Below are 22,182 nucleotides of genomic sequence, written 5' to 3'. Positions count from 1 at the left end.
ATTGAAATTCTTACTTCCATTGATTATTTAGCACTAAAATATATATCCTGTCATTTATCCCATTATTTTCTTATGCCAACATTATCCTTTATCTGCACTTAGCTTCAGGTTTATCTTTCTGCAGCAGTTCATACATACAGCATTAGGATGCCTTCTGAAGAGGTTTTTTTTTGTGTTAGTCAGAATAAGCAGAGTTCCTCTAGAAAAGTTACTTATTATTATCCTAATAAGATATCTGTGCATGCATTCAGGTCTGAGTTTATCTGTGGTTGGATTTACCTGTGCAGCCTGTGGTGTGCACAGTGGCTGTCTTGCATACACACCTCAGAATTTGGGATCTGCTGTTACACTCACACCCTTCCCTGCCTTGTCATGTCTGTCTTTGAGCCCAGATGTTTTATGTTTGGTCCTGAGTTCATGGCTTGGTGGTTCATGTTATTTTTGGAGTGTAGTATTCTTTCTGTATGCATAGTAAAGTGTAACTTTTTTTGAACCTGTTTGTATTTTATGAATGTTATGTTTTGTTTTAAGAAAATGTATGTTTTAAGAAAAGATACTGTAATTGCATTACAGTATCTTTTCTTAGTGGAAAACATATGTAATAATAGAATGACAGGCCTGTAAATTTCATGTTGTTAGGATTTTTGTGGTGTTTTTATGTCTTAATTTTCAGGTGCTGGTTACATTTATAATGAAAAAGTAATAACTTGTAGGTGTTCAGTGAGAATTCACTTGCTTCATAGAGGAAGAAACTAAGTTGCATAAATGTTAACTACTTAAATGTGACATACTTTTCAGTCTCTAGAGTGTTAATTATCTTAAGTTAGAATTTTATTTAATATTTGGATCACACTGTTTTCTAGAGTATCAAATGTAAATTATCATTGGTATTGTGAACAATTAAAAAATCTTCATAACTTTTCTGTTTTCCTTTCTAGGTTAATTTCCTTCCAAGAATTTTTGGCATTTGAATCTGTTTTGTGTACTCCAGATGCAATATTCATTGTTGCTTTTCAGTTATTTGACAGGAATGGCAATGGAGAAGTAACATTTGGTAAGAATACCTAAAAGAAAAACAGTTTAAAGAAACTGATTATATAGTGTCTGTCATAATAGTGGTTCATGACCACAGGTGCATAGAAAGGCATTTTGTGCAGTACTGTACTGTTTTTCGAAGACTCTGCATGAGTAGAACTTTTTTTTCCTCTCTCAAGTCAAACTTAAGAAGTACAGAGAGACAAAATATGTTTTTCTCTGTCTTCTGGAATCAAGGTTTTTCGTTTGCTCAAATAGTAAATAAATACAGTGGTGTTCAGTATCCTAAGTAAAATTCTGTATCCTGGACTTCAAACTCTTTCAGCCATGAGGGAGTTTTAAGATATCTTCTGGACCTTCACATGTTTTTGAATAATTGTCATTTCATACAGTAAGAGCTCAATATAGAAATTAAGGAGGTCTAATAATTTGATTTCTTGTTCCTTTTCTTGAGGAGCAAATCTTACTTTAATGTTACGAGTGTAACTTAAAACTAGATTATATATTTTCAAAATTAGGAAGAAAATGTGGCCTTTGGTTTTGTTACCTAATCACATAAGTTAGTAATTAGACCAAAATCTTGAGGCTAACTATACTGCTTTGTGATATTGCTAAATAGCTGTTACTAACGTTGCAGTTGGAGGAGGACTAGGCTTTATTTTTAAAACTTTATGTTTATGAAAATTAGACAAATCAATGGTAAGAATTTTAATAAAATGGAATGAGAATTAAATGTTATTTCTATCCAAAAGAATAAAGCACTCAATAAAGAAAATACAAACTATGCTTGGATTTGTAACCACTTGCTGTTTGTACTATTTCATTATTATGAAAATTGCTATAACTTGTTGGGAAGACAAAGCAAAGGTCTTTTTATGGAAACAAATTGTTTGACTTCTGGTGCCTGTTAAATTACATCGTTAACTGAAGAGTCAGATACTAAGCAGTTTGGATGCACAACATCTTGAAAAGAAAATGTTTTAGAATTTAAATAAAGGTGAAGTCTGTAAATGCAGTCATTAGGAATTGGACAAACTGCTACAATCAGTGTGACCGTGTTAATGATGGTTTATTTGATAATCTTGCAAAATGGGGGTTTGAACTTGGTAGCTCTCATGGGCACACTTGAAATATCTGATTCCATAATTGAGCAATAAGCCATTTCAGATTGTATACAAATTCCTTAGTTAGACTGAGAATTATTATTTTTATATAATTAAAGTCTAAAAGAAAAAACAAGAGAAATTGCAAAACAGAAAATTGGTGTTTTTTTCAGTATCTTCCTTGCTGATTTTTTTGTAAGGCTGATAAATCTTGAAAAGGAAATTCTTGAGGGAATTTTAAATTTACTATTGATTTCTTGGATGTTTTTTACAAAATTAATTATATTGCAATTATTGCTATATTTAACATTCTGTTAGTAAGATGACATGGTACATATTTTTTGTGCTGCGGTTCCCACATTTACTGCTGCTTTTTTGTCTTTGTTCGTTTTTAACATGGGCTACTTGCTTTTACTTCATACATGTGTCATACATATTAGTACAACTGTGAAAAATGTCAGTGGTGATCTGTGACATCTTCAGAATATGGTGACCCTGCAGTCAGTTTCCAAGTCAGTCTTACGGCTGTTTTATAAATGAGACCTGCACCCTTTCATTTTCATACCACATAAACAGAGAGACACAGAGTTTAGTTTCATAAAAACAGGACACTCTAGAAACATAAGTTTTAAAGTTGAAGGTTTTAGTAAATTATTGGAAATATACTGAAGTGGAGTAAGTTCAGCCAATTGGTGTGAGACTCGCTATCAGACAAGTCAGGTCTTTTATAGACTGTGTAATGTACCCAGTCTGCAGGTACACCGTCTTGGTTATGACAGCAAACACAAGTCAAGGTTTTCTAGCTCAGATGAAATGCTCTGTGGATGTGATTGCATTGATGCCAAAGCTGTCTCAAACCGCTTAAGTCTTGCCAGAAGCAACGGGATTTGCTGAGGTTTTCTGCACTGTGCATCCAAAGCAAGGGACAGAATCAACTTGGGTCTGTTAGACCAGTTACTAGAACCAACACTGGCCTTCTGTGAGATAGCATGTTCTCAAAAAATACTCTCGTCTACTCAAATTTTCAGTGATCTGGGGAAAGTTAAGTGTGCTTGTTGAATTTTAGAACTGTCTATTTTTGGAAGCAAGCTGCTCTATTTGGGTTCACTTCTGTTTAGGATTTACTTACTGACATGATTTTGAACCATTTTCAAGCACTTCAGCATTTTACAGTCTTCTTGAGCCTCAGTCTGCTACTTGTCTCTTAAAATACTTAGCTTCCAGCTCTCCAGTGATGAAACTATTAATTGTGTCACAGAAGAACGTAGAAGAAGACTTTAGAAGCTATTTTGTAGAAATACTTGTATGCTAAGTTAATCAGTGTCTTTGTCTGCCATATCATATGTTGAAACATGAAGCCTTCTATCACTTCAATGTCATGTACTATTTTCTTACTGCTTTGGGACACTTTTCCAGGAGCTTTGGATATCCGGAAATCCTGTATGAATGACTGCCATAGATGTGTAGTTGGTATTCTGTAACATTTGTAAACTAGGTCCATTGCAAGAACATGAAACTGGACCTACTTTACCTGAGCAAACTGCACAGCATGCTCAGTACTCTCTACGTGTTTCAGCTGCACTGGACTTGCTGTCAGCTTGGTGAATAAAAAGCAGTAAAATGACTGTTTTAGTAACCCATTGATACAAGTGACAGTGTAGTTTAAACAAGTTTTTAATCATGGAGAAATAGAGAAAAAGCATGTATTTCTAACCAAGTGCTCCTACATCTTCATGAATGCTTCCTAGGTGAATATTTTATGCAAAATGTGTTGCTGCTGAGCCCTTACAATACTGCATTATCCATAAAATAATTAAATGCTAACAGCTAAAGCTGATGAAGACAAGTGATTTTTTTTTTCAGGTTGCCGTCTGTAGCCATAGAAGACTGACAAGCGCTTTGCTCCTTTGATTATGGGATGTATTGACTGTGCTACTTAACATGAGTGAAATATTCAAAAACACTCCATAAAATTAATACTATTGTACTAAGGAGTATTATTTTTGTTTCTATTCTGTGCAGATCTTCTGACCTGAATTCAGGTTAAAGCAAACCTGAATATTAAATCTGCTTAAGCTATTTTTTTTTCTGGTATTGAAGCAGATAATCTTTACTGCGTTTAAAAGGTAAAGTCTGTGATTATCTGCAAAACTTCTCTGAAAAAATAGGTTGTCTAACTGAAAGTAAAAGGATTCTTTGTAATTTATCTCTCTGGCACACCATACAATGATCTGGACTGCATCACTTTTAATTGGAATATACAATTTCAAGGCATTTTCCAGCTGTTCTTCCTTGTAGAGTCACCACAAAGAAAGCCATTCTGTGACAAACTGGAGAGTTTCAGAGATGCTTTTTCAGTTAAATACACATGCTGGTATGGATAGAAGGATAGAGCTAAAATGTGTTTGTGATTCTTCTGTATTCAGAATTATTTTGGAGATAATTGGAAAATATTTATGGAACTGAATTTAAGGCTTTTAGAAACATCCTGCACTCAAAATCTAATTACAAAGTTTTGCCAAGTATAACAGCATCTTCTTCAAAGGCATTGGGGGGAGGAAGGCAATGAGATGCCTCATAATGCAACTGTGTGAAAATAGTACAGTACTGATGAACTGAGATAATAGACATCAATGTAATAGTCTCAGAATTTGGGTATACAGGGATACTGAAGTTTTGCACAGTCTGTTATTTTGACAAGTTTTAATCTGAGAAAGTTCAGATTTCCCTTAATCAGGACATAGAGTTTGAGAACACTGGAAGAAGTTGAGCAAGAGAAAGGAGTTGAATACATGTTCCTGCTTTGCTTATGAGCATTATTTCTCAGGGACCAGGGATCACTTCCAGTACTCACTACTTCACCATTTCTAAAAGGGCAGCTGGGTTGAAAATGCTAGGATTTGGATTGAAACATAGAAGTTCTGCTTTCAAAAATATTACTGGCAACCATAAAGACTAAAAATATATTTTAAAATAAACAGAAAAATACTCATGATCACATGACTACAGACATGAGAATATGAGGGAAAAATCCATGTTTTCATCAAGTGCTATAAACCAGAGCTGTTATTTTTTTTGGCCTCCTGTTCTACTTTAGTTGCCTATTTTCAAAGTGTCTTTTGCTTAACACATGCAGATAACATTGGAAACATCACTGTTAGGACTTTGTTTTTTCCTTTTGTTTCATGTTGTATATTTTTTTTCAAGCTTAAACTACAGTTTTGAATGCTTGTGAGCAATGCAGAATGGGAACCCCTCTTACTACTACTGCTGATTTTTTTTTCAAAGCCGTGGTTAACAAGAGGGAACAGAAAAAGAGAACTTCATTTTAAGATTATATGTATTGACAGCTTTTTATTATGACTGTCATTCATCTTTCAGTAGAATCAGTAATCCTTTTAAAATAAGAGTAGATATAAAATGTAACTATTTCTAGTTAAACTTTCTCACATTAAAGTAATTATTGTATTACATTTGGATTACTTTAATAAGGTTCTCCTGCATCAGGTACTACAAAAATGTCTTTCTGCCCTGACCTGTGGTTCCTTATTTTATCCTTCAAAGTGAAAATACGCTGTTAGCAGAAATAGTGAACAACAGCAACATATTAGTTTTAAAATGTATTATGTACATTAGGCATGAAATACGTACAAATTGGACAGTAGATTACTGAGTAGACAGATCTGAAGAAACCCAAAAGAAGCCTGTTAAACAACAAGAGATCTTTACCATACTTATGCTGCTGCTTGAAACTTAACGCTGTTATATTTTTTTTTGTCCCTAAGAAGTGTGATTGCTTTTTATCACTGGTGTGAGGGAATGGCAAACTCTGTTAACAGGTTGATGGCACTAGAATTGTATGAGCTTTCCACTCTGCTTCTTAGGGAGCTGATAAGTCAAAATAAATAATAGGTACTGCTGCAAGGTTTACTGGGAGTATGGAGCTCATCCCCACAATAGGCCACCAACGAGACCGCATAGTGTTTATAATTTAAAGTATTCTCCCTCCTTATACGAAATTGATTATTGCCTAGGATCTTTGGGGTTTTGTATCGTTTTTCTGAGCCTGATAGGTAACAGTGTTTGATGGAAGTTGAGCCAGTCATGTGTGTGCTGCCTGCAGATAGCTGCTCCAAGCATCTATAATTTGTTTAAAATGATTGGGTGGGGAAATTCTGAAGCAATCTTGTGAGAATGTGTGTCGCCTTGCAGGTAATGTACTAGTACACTAGAGTAGTAGGTTTATTGTTCCTGGGGCTGATGGTAAGTTGAGTATATCATCAGGCTGCTGACTTGTATGCCTATATGAGAGGAAAATGCATTACTGTAAGCCTGGAAAGAAAGTTATCAGCTCAGTAGGAAAGAATTCCACTACAGAAGGGTGAGCAAACAGTAGAAGACATTAGTAAATGAGCAGCATGTATTTACAGGGACAATGAATGCATTCTGTAAAATGTCCTACTAAAATGAAAGGCTTGAAAAATAATTTGCTGTTTGCCCCCTGCAGAATAGCTCCGTTGGAAATTTGAAACACTTGTAGTTTATCTTAATTTAGAAGCATTACTAGGTTTTGACTGAGGAAGATGAAAAACCAGCAAAGCCAGCATCTGTACATTAATGTTGCCTGTTTCCTTTGTTGCCAGTGCTTTGCTTCTACTGTGGAAAAAAAAATATCAAAGATTGGGCATTTGTTGATAATTCAGAGTGGTGAAAGTGTAGGTGATGATCACATTGTGTATGATTTCTGCAATGTGATTGGCTGTTTGCTGGTTCTCATCACACAAGTTGTTAGCTGTGGTGATGGCTATTTCCATTAATGTAAAAGAGGAGTCAACAGAATTGGATTATAAAGGTATTGTTGATAAGTTGTGAAGAAAGCACCCCTGCTCTTGGGTAGACATAGTAAGTTTTAGCACCTAACAGGAGGTGTTTGAGAATCTCAGGTGGATGGTATTTAATGTTTCCATGGGTTTAACTGGGTCAGTTACTTTGCTGTGGGGGTGGTGAGGCACTGGCATAGGTTTCCCAGAGAAATTGTGGATGCCCCATTCCTAGAAGTGCTCAGGGTCAGGTTGGATGGAGTTCTGAGCAGCCTGGTCTAATGGAAGGTGTCCCTGCCTGTGTCAGGGGGTTTGCGACGAAGAGATCTTTAAGGTTCATTCCATCTTAAACCATTCTGTGGCTCAGTGGTTTTTCAGAGCAAGTGCCCAGTTTTGCCTCTGTACCCCAAGTGTCATAAACCAAGCCAATATGGAAGTAATTAAGCATTATATACTAGAGCATATCTTCAAACCCAGACTATTGTAATACAAGCAGAATATACTGAGTGTGAGAGATAGCCTGGAAGAGAAATGGGTAAGGCAGAGAGGCAGCAAGCTGGTTTGGATACTGTTTATTAAAGCTAGTTAGCCATTTCTGGAATTCAAGTATCAATACACTCAAGTATTGAATATAAATCTATTAATGAATTTAACTATTATTTTTATATACTGATGAGTCTTGACTTGAGATATTTTGATGAGTAGTTGTAAATGTTTTTATGAAGAAAAAAATTGCGTGTAGGAAATTGATTCTTGTTTTTTTAAGTAGTATACAGTTAAATGCTTGAGAGTTATGAGAACATCAGGAGCTTAAGTCTCACAAAAAACAAGTGAAAAATCTGTCTTGGTGAACATGGATGAATAAGAAAATAAAATTTTAAAGAAAAATACGAGGCTTTTTTTACCTTTCTCTAAGATTAAGATAAGCAATTATGGGAAACAAGTGAAAATATGATTTAAATTTTCTGGCTGTTTCAGCACATTCTTTCCTAAGTCTTCGCTGGGGGAGCTCAGTGTGTGTTAGCAGTCAGGTTTGCATACACCTAAGCAGTAGCCAGTTGGCACCTTGTTTGTGCGTTAGTAGCCGAGCCAGTAGAGCCAGTGAAGCCTGCCTGTCTTCAGCTCTGTTCACGGTTCATTGCCATTTTTCAGGCTCCATAATGAGCTGCACTGACCTGTTTGTGTTTGTAGTACATGGCGACTCTAGCTTGGCCAGAAGCTGCAGTGAATTAGTGGTAAGTGGGGAGCTCAAATGTGTGTACCTTGATTCCTTGATCTGCAACTATGATGAATAAATCTGCTGCAAACAGAACTTTCAGAGGAAGTATGACAAAATAATTTAGCACTATGGATTTAGTGCTTGCTTTCTTATTTTCTTAACCCTCACCTTGCACATTGGTGAGTAGGTATGAGTAGACAGTTAGAAATGGTCAGAATAGTTTTTTAGGCTTCTTGTTGACCCTTACAAGTCCTTTAGCCTACCTTGCAGTGGAAACTGGTTTAAACCAGTTTTTAGGGTTTTGACTCCTATGTTTGGCCTTTATGTAAGGGTTAATCACTAGCCAAAGTCTGCCCTGAGAATATGTAATCTCAGTCTAACTGCAAAGGAGGTGATCTAGCCGAGGAATCTGACTTCATACCTCTTTTGAGACATGTATTCTGGACGTTTCCTTTCCTTTTCTCACTGAAAAGATAAAAACATGTAGCAGTTTCCTAGATTTCCTCTAGAACTAATAGACTGCAGGATTGAAACTATGAATGAATCAAGTAGTCCTTCAGTATAGAGGAAGCAATACATTTACTTCCAAGTAAATAGGTCTTGATAGAGTTACCAAATTATAATTAAGGTTCTTACTGCATTTTGTCTCATAGAACTGTTTAAACGTATAAAAGGTGTGTTCTCAGCTGGAATATTTTGTATTTTGTTTAACTGTGTGCCACATTTTATTTTGCTGTTAAGAGATTCTAGGCTGATAAACAATTTCAGGTACTGTGAGGGAAATTTTGAAAAGTGTTCATGTGTTATGGATAGATGTCCTGTTATACAGTTCATGTGTTTGATAATCTGCACAAAAAGCAGGCTTGTTTTGCAGCATGGCAATGCTGTGTATGAATAATGCATGCTGTTTTTCAGATGAGGTTTTTGCCTGAATTCAGATAATATGTTTAGCATTGAGATTTCAGTTGTACAGTATACCTGTGGAGAATTCCACCTGAAATGGTGGGTTTTTTCTCTACTTCATTTAAAGAAGGACATCTCTATTTTCGCTTATCTTAAAACATTTTAATAACTGAGACTACCAATTATGTTTTATAGGATTTGATTTTTGTGCTAAGGCCTTATCAAAAGCATCTAATAACGTGCTTTCTGCTGATTTAATGATATGTTTTAGATGTCATTTCTTATACCTATCTTCAATAGCCATATTCAGACAGTGTGATTGTAATAATCAAGTTTCAATCAAACCATACTTAGTATGACAAATATTGCCTGAGATTGTAGTGCAGGTATTTGTGCTCTTGATAAAGGGCTTAATTTGACTTCTGGCAGAGACAGAGAACCACTATTGATTTTTATATCAGAATGCAAAATAGCTTTTATTTGTCATGTATGAGGGAAATTGCTTCTTAATTAAAACTAAATAAAACACTCACTCCATGGTTGTATGCAGTAATACAAAAAGTATCATTTGTGTCTCAAATGTGTTCTTTTACAGGTCTGTAAAGGTTTGGTTAGCAATTATTTTTAACAAGCTAAAACACTTCTTAAACAGCTGCTGAAATCATAATTTTTTTGTATTCCACCTGGAATGTTTGTAGATTTACTGTACCCCAAGGCTCACCTGTTGTTTTTGCCTCCCCAAAGCAAATGTCAAAGAGATATTTGAACAAACTCTTATTCATCTTCAAATCCCGTTCAACTGGGACTGTGAGTTTATTCGACTGCATTTTGGACATAACAGGAAGAAGCATCTTAACTATTCAGAGTTCACTCAGTTTCTTCAGGTCAGTTATTAACCTTGGTCCAAATCTGGAGCTGAAATTCATTTAACTTTTAATAATACGCTAATACCATTATAAATTTTGAGCTTATTCTGGTAGTGATAATCCTTATCTTATACTAATCCTGACAGCTAATGATGAACGGTTATTTCTCCATACTGGTTTTGTAAGCAGTGTGTACTCATTGTACATCCTTTAAAAGAATAGGACAAAACATACTGTTTATGAAGTTAACTGTTTTATTGATTGTTGTTGAACTGGGTTGAGGGTTTACTTAATTAGCAAAACTAAACTCTCCGAGAGAAAGCTAGCATTCTGAATATGGCTAGTTACTACTGACCACAAAAACTCCCCTATAGAGGTTTTAGGATCTGTACCAGTTCTTTATTTTTATAGATATTCTAATACTTATCACTTTTTTTCTCTCATGGGCATGCATGCTACCACACACACACTGGGAGTTTGGTCTTAAATGCAGCCAGCTTGCAGGAGGTAAAATCTGATTTCCTGTGATATTGCTGAACTACCTTTAGGGACTGGGCTTTAAAGAATTCTACTTGTTGAACTGCACTTTGTGCTGAGCCAAAAAGTTACAGTTAAAACATATTATGAATTGAACATTATACTAGGAGGAGGGAAAGGAAAATGTCATCTATAAAAGATGGAAAAAGAGCAAATTAGGAGAAATTTACATTGTAATTCATGGAAAGGAAGTTCACAGTGTTGTTGATAATTGCACTGAATTCCATAAATTAACATACAATGACCACCTTGTGCTATAACTTAAAATTGCCTGTCTGGTTGATGTGAAGTAAAATAGATTATGTGCTTCTAGAGCTGCCTTTGATGCAAGAAAAGTTTTTTATGTATTGTCTTAAAAGTAAGGAGTGATAGATGTGCTTTGACATAATCTGTAATTATTGCCAAAGATAAAAATATGTCACAAAATATTTTGGGTTGTAAGGGACGTTTAAAGGTCATCTAGTCCAATCCCCCTGCAATGTGCAGGGATGTCTCCAACCAGATCAGGTTGCTCAGAGCTCTGTTCAATCTGACCTTGAGTGTTTCTAGGGATGAAACATCTACCACCTCCCTGGGCAACCTGTACTAGTGCTTTACTGCCACTGTTTAGTTTAGAATCATTCCCCTTGTCCTGTCACAGCAGGTCCTACTAAAAAGTCTGTCACCATCTTTCTGATAAGCCCCCCATAAGTTTTGAAAGGCTGCAGTAAGGTCCCTCAGGAGCCTTCTGTTTTCTTTTCCTCTCCAGGCCAAACAGCCCCAGCTCTGAGCCTTTTCTCGTAGTGGAGGTGCTCCAGTCTTCTCTCATTTTTATGGCCCTCCTCTGCCCTTGCTTCCAAGAGCAGAATGATAAATGTCTGTTCTAGTTTTATGTTTGTTTTTCCAATATACTGCCATGTAAGATACAGTAGCCTCTTACTGTCACGGTATGATTAAAACCCTTAGTAGGGAAGGCTAGTATGGGTTGTAGTAATTTCAGTATGTACACAATTTGGATATTTTTATTCCTTCTTTTTATATAAGATTGTTTTTCTCTTTTGGTCTAACACCATCTTCTGGGGTTTGGGGCTTGAATCAGAGCATGTTTGTTGTACCCTGATCTAGAAAACGCTGTTCATGAGGTTATGAGAGTTGAGAAATTACTGCAAAGGTGATATAAGCTAGATGGTTTGCCCTCTTCTTACTGTCTGTCAGAACGTGCTTATTTTTTAGCAGCTTCTAGAGGTCTGAATGACAGCTGAATGGGCTTTATTGTTTGTTTGAATAGAAGGAAACAACTTTTTCTGGACATAGAATTTACAACTATCATTATTATCTTGAGGTTAGGTTACCACAGTGATTTTTGTATGAAGGTTTTTACAGTTTGTATGGGAGTTTTAAATTGTGTGAAATGAGTGACCATTTGTGACATTATGGGAGATAGCAGTTTGGGGCAATCTAAATCCATATTATATAATTTTCACTGTCCTCCTGTTTATTTTCAAGTACTTTCCAGTAAGTTAGTATATAATAGCCCAGTCATATTTCATCTTGGATACGTTAGAGATCATCTCACTTTGTGCCTTCAAGATCAGTATCAGAAGTTTTTCTAGCACTTGAGTATTTAATTAAGGAATAGATAGCAGGCAGGACATGGGTATGTGAAGTTCATTTCTTACATCATTTAGTGGAAGTGCATATTTCCTTACAGTTGAATTGAGGCTTTTCTTTGACAAAGGACTGAATCTGTGGATAAAATCAGTATGCAGACTTCTTATTTTAGTTGAGCTAGCCTTGAAGTTTAAACTGTAGTTATGCTATGTCTGTATGCACAGACCTGTTGGAGCATAAGAATGTGAAATTAGTGAAAGTTTTGTGAACAGTGGGTTACAGAATCTGCTTCTAATCTGCTATCTCTGAATATTCATTCTAGGAGCTGCAGTCAGAACATGCAAGACAAGCCTTTGCGTTGAAGGACAAAAATAAAAGTGGTCTGATAACTGGGCTGGACTTCAATGAGATCATGGTTACCATTCGCTCCCATATGCTTACTCCATTTGTGGAAGAAAATTTAGTTTCAGTAAGTGTTAAACAAAAAGTGCCTTGAATTCAGTGTTTAATAGCTGGAATGTTTGAAGATGGCATGGCTTCTCTCCCACTTTGTCTTCTACCTGTTTGTCACTCACTGCCTCAGTGCTAGAGATTATCAGCTTCATAATAGAGTGGGCAGGGTGAAACATGGCAGCATTCCTTGGCTGCAGTAGTGAAAAGGTTGGCAGTCTGGTTTGCATGTTTAAAGTGCCATTGGAAGCAGTTTGAGTTAGTCTACTATACTTTCCACCAGAGCAGGGCAAGTACTTGGTACAGAAATAATCATAGAATTGTGGAACCATGTAGGAAAAGACCCTTAAAATCATCAAATCCAATAGAAGTTATTTAGGACAAAAGCATCCAGTTTTTATATTTGAATATATGACATCTCAGGAGCTGGAGACTACTTACAATTTTGTCCTTTTATATACTCTTGCATTCTTTTCTTTTTCAGATCAGAGTTTGGAAAATCAGTATGTAGATTCTAGAGGTAGAATGGTTACAGTCCTGATAGTTTGGCAAGATCTGTAGGTAAAGTAATAACATACAAGTTATAATTTGAAAGTACATAGTATGAAAATTACATAAGAATGAAATTTATAGAAGATAAAGTAATAACATTTATCTTGCTATCTTACCTATAAATCTTGCCTTGCCTTACTCATAAGGCATACTGTCTTCTGTAAAATTTAGAGAACTAACTTTAGACTTAGAAGTAAATGGTCATTGATGTATGTGATGCAAGAAATCAGTTAGTGCCTTTATCTAAAGTCATTTGCATTTGCATGCATTTCTCTTTCAGAAGATTACTTGGTGGCACTTTTGATGTGTCTGTCAGATAACTTCAACAATAACCTACTTGTATGATTATTTCCTAATTGTTTCCTAGTGTTTAATCTTTACCACAAAAATAGTATCCTGTTTAATAATTCTCCCCTCATGTTTCTATTTAAAAATATCTTAAAATTACAGGAATAGAAAGACATCTATAATTCTCTCATAATTTGCTCAAATGAGTGTTTCTGTAATTGTAATAAGATGTTGTAAAAGTGTCTAAGGCACTTAATAACTGTTTTCATTTAATTTTTAAAGGTAGCTGGTGGAACTGTATCACATCAGGTCAGCTTCTCCTTTTTCAATGCATTTAATGCCCTTTTGAATAACATGGATCTTGTTAGGAAGATATACAGTAATATAGCAGGTACAAGAAGAGATGTTGAAGTCACAAAAGGTAAGATACATTTCCTACAGTTTATTACTTTTTTAATTCTGTCCATTGTGTAATTGGTGATGCACAGGGGTTAAGGTGAGTCAGAAGTCAGTTTATGGCCACTGGGAAAGTGTTTTTTAGCTGTGGGTGATTTTCATCCTCACAGGTTAGTAAGTATTTTCAGTTAGCTCATTGAAGAGAAGATTCTGGCAGGAGTTATTGTTTGAATGAGTTACTGCAGGTCAGTATAATACTGAGGTTTTTACAGATCCTTGAAAGAGATGCATTGGTGCTTAGAGGTAGGAAATTCCTATGGAATGTGGTGGAATGGGTTAAGTTTGAAAATCTGAGTGGTTTTATATATAGGTTATGCCAGTTAGTGCATACAAATCCCTGTGCATGTGAAAGGTTGCCGTATTTCAGTCTTGTCACAGACTGAAGCAGAGTGCTTTTGTAGCCATTTCATGACAGATTTTATCACCAGTTTTACTGCCTCTCTGGATGGGACCAGCCAAACCATTGTGTGGTAAAAAGCATGCCAAGTTCTTTTTATTATTTTTCTTCTTCTTTGTTTAGCTTATATTCATATGCTCTGCATATTTTTCCCTAAAGGAAAGAATAAAAGGCCTGCTCATCCTCCAGATTATCCTAACAAATTGCCTAGCAATGTGTTTTGGTACAGATGCATAAATACATCTTGCTTGGATTTGTACTGAGAGGAAAGGCTGCTGTGTTTTCACTGCTTAGACTTGTTAACTGCAACTTTCCAATTATGTCATAAACATGTTGTGTAATTTGGCCAGATGAATATCTAAGCTTGGAGTCAGTCAGCTGTGAGAGGAAGAAGACTGGACATGATGGCAATAGATGAGTCAGTTGCCCTTAAAGCTGTGAATAATGGACCATTTTTCTGTTATGTCCCGTTTTGCAGAAGTTCAGAAGCAAGAATCACAAATTGTGGGTGTCATTTTATTAAGCTTGCTAATTTGAGCAAGCTAATTTAATTTTATTAGGCTTGCTAATTATTTGTCTTTGGTGAATATTTACCATAAATCAGAGTTGTGGAGTCAGACTCTGTGTTGGAAGGCCTGTTTCAGGATAGATGTTCTCCTAAAGATACCTTTTCCCTTTGCATTATAGATTTTGTTTCTTGGTGATAGACTTTGTTTTTATGATGTTAAAGTTATTTGAAAGGATTCAGAGAGGAAATTTGACAAATAACATAAATGTTGTATTTCTCTTTCCCTTTTAAATCCAGAGGAATTTACACACTCTGCAATCCACTTTGGACAAATTACACCACTGGAAATAGATATTCTCTACCAACTTACAGACTTATACAGTGTTACTGGGTAACATAATCATGAATTTTATCATTTTGCAATCATAATTTTTGTGGGTTTTGTGTGACCTCTTGTTTTTGTCCTAATTTTAAAACGTTTTGTGTCTTGTTCTCTTTTGTTACAGTCATTTGTTCAATGTAAACTGATTTTGTTGTCTCCATGGGTTTTGTAAGTGAATTGTGTGTGTCAAGCACAATTATTAGTTGTATTATAGATATACATATGAAGTAGCAAAACACAGTACTCCCAAAAGGCTACAAATGCACTGGTTGATGTTTGACGTGGATCTTTAATGCGTGCAGAATCTTATGTAGAAATAGCTATAAATGCTTTCATTTGTGTATTATATTCCTTATTACTAGTAGTGAAGAACTTCCTTCTAAGTAATCCATGTTCCCTTCCTCTCCAAGCATTCTTTAATGCAGTGGAGCAGACTTTTTAGGTCTGCATTAAGATATGACAAGTGTCTTTTTTTAAACTCAGATGTAGTTTGTGGGGTGTGGCCAGGAATACTGTACTTAATATGATTGGTGCTTTATCTAACCATTGTTTGCTTTTCTCTGCCTTGTGTAAAGGCGCTTAACTTTGGCAGATATTGAGAGAATAGCACCACTGGCTGAAGGTGCATTGCCTTATAACCTGGCAGAGCTCCAGAGGCAGGTGGGTAGAAGAAAAAAATGGAAATTAAGTGAATGTTAACATGTACTTGCAAATGAAAAATAAGAATAATGCACTTTAAACAGATTCCTGGCAAGTGGAACATGCTGTGTATATTGCTGTAAGGATAGAAATGGGGCAGGCTGTTAGATACTGTATGTCTCTAGACAAGGTATGAGATGTCGGCATAGCCTGTTTAGATATGAGCGCGTATGGATGCTTGGATTCCTTACCCTGAGTCCATTTGTTCACTCCTGAAAAGCCTTTTCACAGGGCACAGTCCTCCATGAACTGCTCCAGTGTGAGTCCTTCCTGTGGAGTCCAGTTCTTTACAAACTCCTGCAGGGTGTGTCTCTTCCACGTGGTGCAGTCTTTCAGGACTACATTCACGTGGGTCCTCCATGCAGTTGCAGCCTCCTTGGGATGCATCCACCTGTTCCTGTGTGGGGTCCTACAGGGTCTGCAGGGCAATCTCTGCTCCAGCGCCAGGAGCAGCTCCTCCTGCTCCTTCCCTGACCTTTGTTTCTCTCATATGTTCTCACTCCTCTTACCAGCTGCCATTGCACAGGGTTTGTTCCCCCTTCTTAAAAAGCTTATCCTAGAGGTGCTGCCACTGCCACTGATGGACTTGGCCTTGGCCAGCGGTGTGTGTTGGCTCTGTCAGACATGAGGGAGGCTTCTGGCAGCTTCTCACAAAGCCACCCTTGTATCCCCCACCCCCAGCTTTGCCACACAAACTCAATACAGGTAGTAAAAAATATGAATATTAAACGTAAAGTTTATAAATGTGTTCTTCGTACTCACCTCTCTGAGTCGACAAAATACTGACTGACTTCACTCTCCAGAACTACCTTTGTAGCTTGGCACTCTTTCAAAATGAGCTCGCTGGTAAAAGTGAGCTCCCTCATCACTGGAACAGAATACACTCTTTTCATACTCTTGAAGTAGTACATTATATTTTCATCTTATTCTACATTGTGTGTTAAAACCAGACACCAGAAAGCAAAATAATTTTTTTTTTTTAGTTTGTTAGGAATAGTCTTTTATTAGATCTTATCCTAAGTGAACAGTGAATAAAGTCTGTTGACAAAATGAAAGATATCAGTTCATGAAGAGCAGATATCATCTCAGTGTGGTCCAGCTGTCCCTGGGAAATGAAACCAATTCTGTAATCAGTTTTATATGATTTAAAAATCCCTTTGTAAAGAAAAATCTAAATTTTTACATAAAATCACTCTGTACAGATTTAGTAGAAATGAAAATTAGCCTGCTTTCAACCATGTTTACTTTATTGTCAATTTTTTTCATTGTGTAAGATTTTTTAAAGCTTAGCAGCTGAATATCCTATGGGGATGACAGCTACAGTAATTTTCTCTTTATAAATATTCATGATTTGAAAGCTATAGCATTAATTACATTCATTTACATATCCATCTGAACACACAAGTAAACTGAAAACTTTGTGAACACTTATTTAATAATATAAAAGTGACATTTCCTTCAGAAAGAATTTGATTTTTAACATTCAGTGATGCATTCACTAAGATTAATGTCTAAATGCAATGATTGGATTTTGATGAGAACCGTGTGAAGCTTCGAGAAAAAAGAATAATCTTAAACCAGCTGAAAGGCAGCAGGTGTGCTAAGCTAGGAGAAAATTTCAGTGGAACGAAGAACTAGTTCTGCTTCTAAGGCTTTTTGGGGTATATTATTGCATGTGTCTTTTATTTACGTGAATCAAAAGAAATATATCTGAATTTTATAATTTATTTTTGTGGTTATTTTGGTTTTATTGTGATAATTATTTATCCTTTGAGGGTTTTGTGTGTGGTTTTTTGTTGTTTTTTTTTTTTTTAATAGGGAAGCATAGTGGTTTTACAATAATGAGGATATTCTTTGGATTTATTGCTTCTGTTGCTTGTAAAGGCAGTACATTTGATTGATGCTTTTTTTATGCTGGTCTGAATGTTCAGTGTGTAATTTTGGTGCTACCTAGAATTTCTCTATTCTTCTGTGTTAAGCTGTATTGTGGGGGAGGAAAGTGTCTTGTGAAGGGAAGTGGTTTTAGCTGTACCTTTTTATTCTGTGGAAAAAGGGTATCAAATATAATCCATGTTTTTGTACAGGTAATGATCTCATCTTGAGCTCCTGGGCTCCTGTCCTGTGTTGTGTGTATCCCGTGTAACACTTGTGCAGTGTGGACAGGTTTTTGCACATCCAGTGTCACACCAGCCCAGAGCAGCTTGTGCTGAGGCAGGCACTGTCCTTCTGTGGTGCTTCAGTGAGCTGAGCTCCTTGGCTGGGTAGCCCTGGGGAGGGAGCTGAGAAGTGTGTGTGTGGTAATCTCTGTGAGAATTCCTAATATGCATCTGTCCGGGGTCTGGACATTCCAGCTGTCCTGGCAGAAGCACATCTGCTAACAGTACAGGCTACTTTTAGGAAAACCAGATTTGTGTTTGGAAAGTGGACTTTAGTATCTGCTTTACTATGGAATTTAACAGTTAATATCTTGGCCCCTTAGATAGCCCAAACAAGTTATACTGCATAATACCAGTTCTTCTCTAATTGTCTTATTTATGTTTGGATGAAACTTGGGCCCATCTTACATATTTTATAGTGCAAGTTTGTGAACATGTCTTGTTAATCAGTTACCTTGTTTCTAATAGCCATTTAATAACATAATTGTGAGTCTCTGCAGATATTTTCTGTGCAGACTGTATTATTTAGAATACTTAACACATTTATGATAGTGTATGTAATTGGAAGGGTTGAGGTCAGCATTGCTCTGTAAATTAGCAACTGTATGGAAAAGTCTGGTCTTCTGTTTTGAAGACATGAAATCTCATGCTTGTGCTACACATTAATGGATATGTAATCTTAAAATATGTCCTCTGCTGATAGAGCTTGTCTGTGAGATATTCTGTGAATTCCTTTTGAAATACTGAATTTTATTTCAGTCAAGAGGGAGTTCTATGCCTTACAAATTCAAAAGCAACAGAATAGAAAATATCAAAGTTGTTTAGAGTTTCTGTCTTCTTTTTCTTGAGCATCATTGTTCTGATTATACTGGTGTACTGGTTTGGCACAACTAGGAATATGAAAGGAATATTTTCTAGAACAAGTATTTGGACAATGTGCTTCATCCATTAGGCACAATAAGACATTATCTACTAATTGCTTTTTCTTCTTCCTCCTGAACATAAAGCCACTAATTTTTATCAGATTCTTTCTGTACCATTGTAAAAGCAATTCACAGATGCCTGTTTTCCTGTGCAGATTTTCAAGCTTTTTTTCATTTCTTTTCCCCTCACACAGCAATCTTTTGGAGAATTAGGCAGACCTATTTGGCTCCAGATAGCTGAGTCAGCTTACAGGTTCACTTTAGGCTCGGTTGCTGGAGGTGAGTAATATTTCTGCTTTCTGTTTCCAAGCTTGGGGTACTTTAACACTGTTCTGCCAGCCTACGTGATGTCATCTCTGAGGTGGATGTCATGGTTATACATGTGTAAAATCAGATGTTGGAATAATTTTGGTTGTGCTATTCCCTTTCTTTCCTTATCACTTGGATTCTAGAACCCCTCCATAGCCCTTTGAAACTACACCAGTAACAAGTTTCCTTAGTGGTAATTCAGATAGGCGTTCTTCATTCTGCACACCTGTTTTATGTAACAGTGTAATCCATTCTCCTTGAGACTTTTCCTAGACTTTCATTATCGTTCTTTCTTACCTCCAACATACCAGAGGTCTTACCAGCTTATGTATTCTTGGTGTTTAAATAAATGCTGTAGAAAATCATCACAATAATTACATACTACACCAACAGTCATGTTGCAGAAATAATACTCCAGGTGCTTTCTTACAGCTGTTGGTGCTACTGCAGTGTATCCCATAGACCTGGTGAAAACTCGTATGCAGAATCAGCGCACCACAGGTTCAGTCGTAGGAGAGTTGATGTATAAAAACAGCTTTGACTGCTTTAAAAAGGTTTTGCGTTTTGAAGGCTTTTTTGGTCTTTACAGAGGTAAGTGAATTTAAAAAAAAAAAAAATATATATATATATCAAGTCAGTAATTTTCTATCGCCCTTTTTTTTTTATTTTAATACCTCATCAGCTGGTTTCCTAAGGGAAAATCAGAATACTTGATATCATGTCTAATTTTGCTTTCATTTCTGAGCTCAGTATTTTTTTTCCATTGCATACCCTTCATCATAAACAATCGCTGGGAAAAACTGGGCTTTTTCTTGTTGTTGTTAGTGATTTGCTCCTTGCTGCTTAAGTAACTTAAAGACCTAATTTTTGGGGTGTAAGTGTTGAGGATATAATTGGAATCTTGCAAATTGAGGATTGCAACTTTTGCTGGCAGGAGCAAATTAGCATCTGAGGAATAAAGATTGGTTTTGCGGCAAATCTTCTTTGTTAAGAGACAAAAGGCAATAACTTGGAAATGTATCTGTAAACTGGATGCAAGATCTTGTGCCTTATACTTTTGCAGGTAGTCGGACTTGTTTTATAATTTTTTCTTGTGAATAGAAGTTGCATTCTTCTGTTGAATTATGTTGCTCAGTTTTACTTTAAAAGATCATCAGTGAAACTCAGAAAATTGTAATTTTGAAAAAGAATAAACCTCTAAGATACAGGTTAAGAATTCAGCTTTTTATCAATTAGGCTGAGTTTTAATCACTTTGTAAGGTGACCTGCTGTTCTACAGTACTGTTTTCTTTCTCTTGCCCCCCCACCCTGCTATTTTTGCACAGCAGCATTTAAAATAACTTATTTTATTTTTGTTTCTGACCTTACCTCAAGCAATTCCACTGATGAGTTAAAATCAGTGTTTTATAATTGGAAAAAATATTCTTCTTTGAAAGGATATCAGTTTGCTAAAGTTTTTAATAGCCTGTTTAATAATTGTTTTTAAGATTGCTTAGGATAAGAAGTTAATGTTGTTTTGACACTGTTACAGTTAATGGTCAGTATGTTGCTAAGATTTGGACTTGGAAATTTTGATGGTCTGTTGGAAGTATGTTAAACTAAACAGCAGAAACACTTATGGAGTTTACTGTGTGTCTGTTACTGGGTTCTTATATTCCTGAGCTGGGTTATCCTAATTGCATTGCAATGTAACAATACATCTATACCGTAATATAATGGTACAATGTCGTTGTTTCCTGCAATTAAAAATAGAACTGAACACAAACTGGAAATGTTATAATTCTAAAGAAAAACTTACAATTTTTGGCCAAGAAAATAAGGACACTTTTGAGTCTTGGCATGGAACTTCAGAATTAATAAAGTCTCTTCTCAGGTCCCTTACTAGCCCCTGCCGTGTCCCCATGTTCTCTGGCACACCAAATGTGTATGCTCAGTGAGTGCAGCTGCAGCAAAAAAGGAAGTGGGGGGATTGTCTTGCGGTGTTTTGTCTGGTGGTTTTGTTTTTTTTAAGTATAGGCATTGCAGAACTGGATTGTCTTTTCATCATAGATTGGATATTCAGGCTGGGAGGGCACCATTTCTTTTTGTTACTGTCAACCTTTCTTTGTGTTTAATAGCTACCTTTCCTCAGCATAGTAAGTCTGTAAATCGCACAGAAAGTACTGTGTTGGAAGAACACACTACACTGCATATATTATCTTTCTATTAAAGCACCTTTGTTCTGAGCTTCCTTTTCGGGAAATAGTAAAAAAATTCTGCAGAATGAGTACTTCTGGGAATTTTGAACATTTACCGTTTTTAGCTATGATTTCTCTGTACTTAACAAATAATGGAAAGTGGCATTGATGCAGTTTTGTTGCTGTGGGGTTTTTTTGTTGGTTAACTAGCAAACACTTTTGACAAAATGATACTCCATAACCATGGAATAACATTAGGAAGTGACCATATCCAATAAAAACAACTTTCTTTTAAGTTTTATGCTCTATACCTGTGCCAAAACGACCATGGAGAAAATGGGCTTAAAAATAAGAGATGCTGCTATAATGTGTTATGTTTGGAAGTTAAGACTGCCATCTACTGATTTTTTTCTTAAACCTATTAGTTCTCAGAAAAGTGCACGTGTGTTTATCAAATGACAGTTCATTTTCATAGTAGCTATTTTCCAGGACCATGGGTCTTGCCAAAATCAGTTTCTGTCCACTAATCCCTCCTCTTAGTAGGATTAAAAACGCTCATTAGTTATAGGGTTTAAAGAAGTTCATGCTAGCACATTGAACTGAACAAGAGAAAAATCCTTCTTACCCTTAGTTGCCTTGAGTCTTCAGAAAACTCAGGTTAGTGAGTCAAGTAGAAGTGAGTATAATTTATCATAGTCATGTGTCTATCTCACAATTACTATCCCATTTTAAAAACTGAATGCAAGCTTTATGGGAAAATGATGCTAAGGGGCTAAAAAAGTCAAACTCTTATGTAGTAGACATATCCAAGG

The 22,182-nt window shown here is 36.0% G+C and overlaps 1 protein-coding gene across 1 annotated transcript in view; it reads left to right on the top strand.

Moving 5' to 3' along the window:
* SLC25A12 (solute carrier family 25 member 12) overlaps nt 1-22,182 on the top strand; it is a 44,677-nt gene that overhangs the window by 8,118 nt on the left and 14,377 nt on the right. The window contains exons 3-10 of the mRNA XM_041403337.1: nt 939-1,054; nt 9,825-9,964; nt 12,396-12,542; nt 13,646-13,784; nt 15,022-15,115; nt 15,682-15,766; nt 19,079-19,163; nt 19,626-19,784. Of these exons, the coding sequence (XP_041259271.1) occupies nt 939-1,054; nt 9,825-9,964; nt 12,396-12,542; nt 13,646-13,784; nt 15,022-15,115; nt 15,682-15,766; nt 19,079-19,163; nt 19,626-19,784 (965 nt within the window). The remainder of the gene's footprint in view (nt 1-938; nt 1,055-9,824; nt 9,965-12,395; nt 12,543-13,645; nt 13,785-15,021; nt 15,116-15,681; nt 15,767-19,078; nt 19,164-19,625; nt 19,785-22,182) is intronic.

This window comes from Onychostruthus taczanowskii, unplaced genomic scaffold (assembly GCF_017590055.1).
Source record: "Onychostruthus taczanowskii isolate IOZ18803 unplaced genomic scaffold, ASM1759005v1 scaffold20, whole genome shotgun sequence".
Taxonomy (NCBI): Eukaryota; Metazoa; Chordata; class Aves; order Passeriformes; family Passeridae; genus Onychostruthus; species Onychostruthus taczanowskii.
Note: the sequence above shows the minus strand (reverse complement) of the source record. Positions and strands in the feature narration are given on the sequence as shown.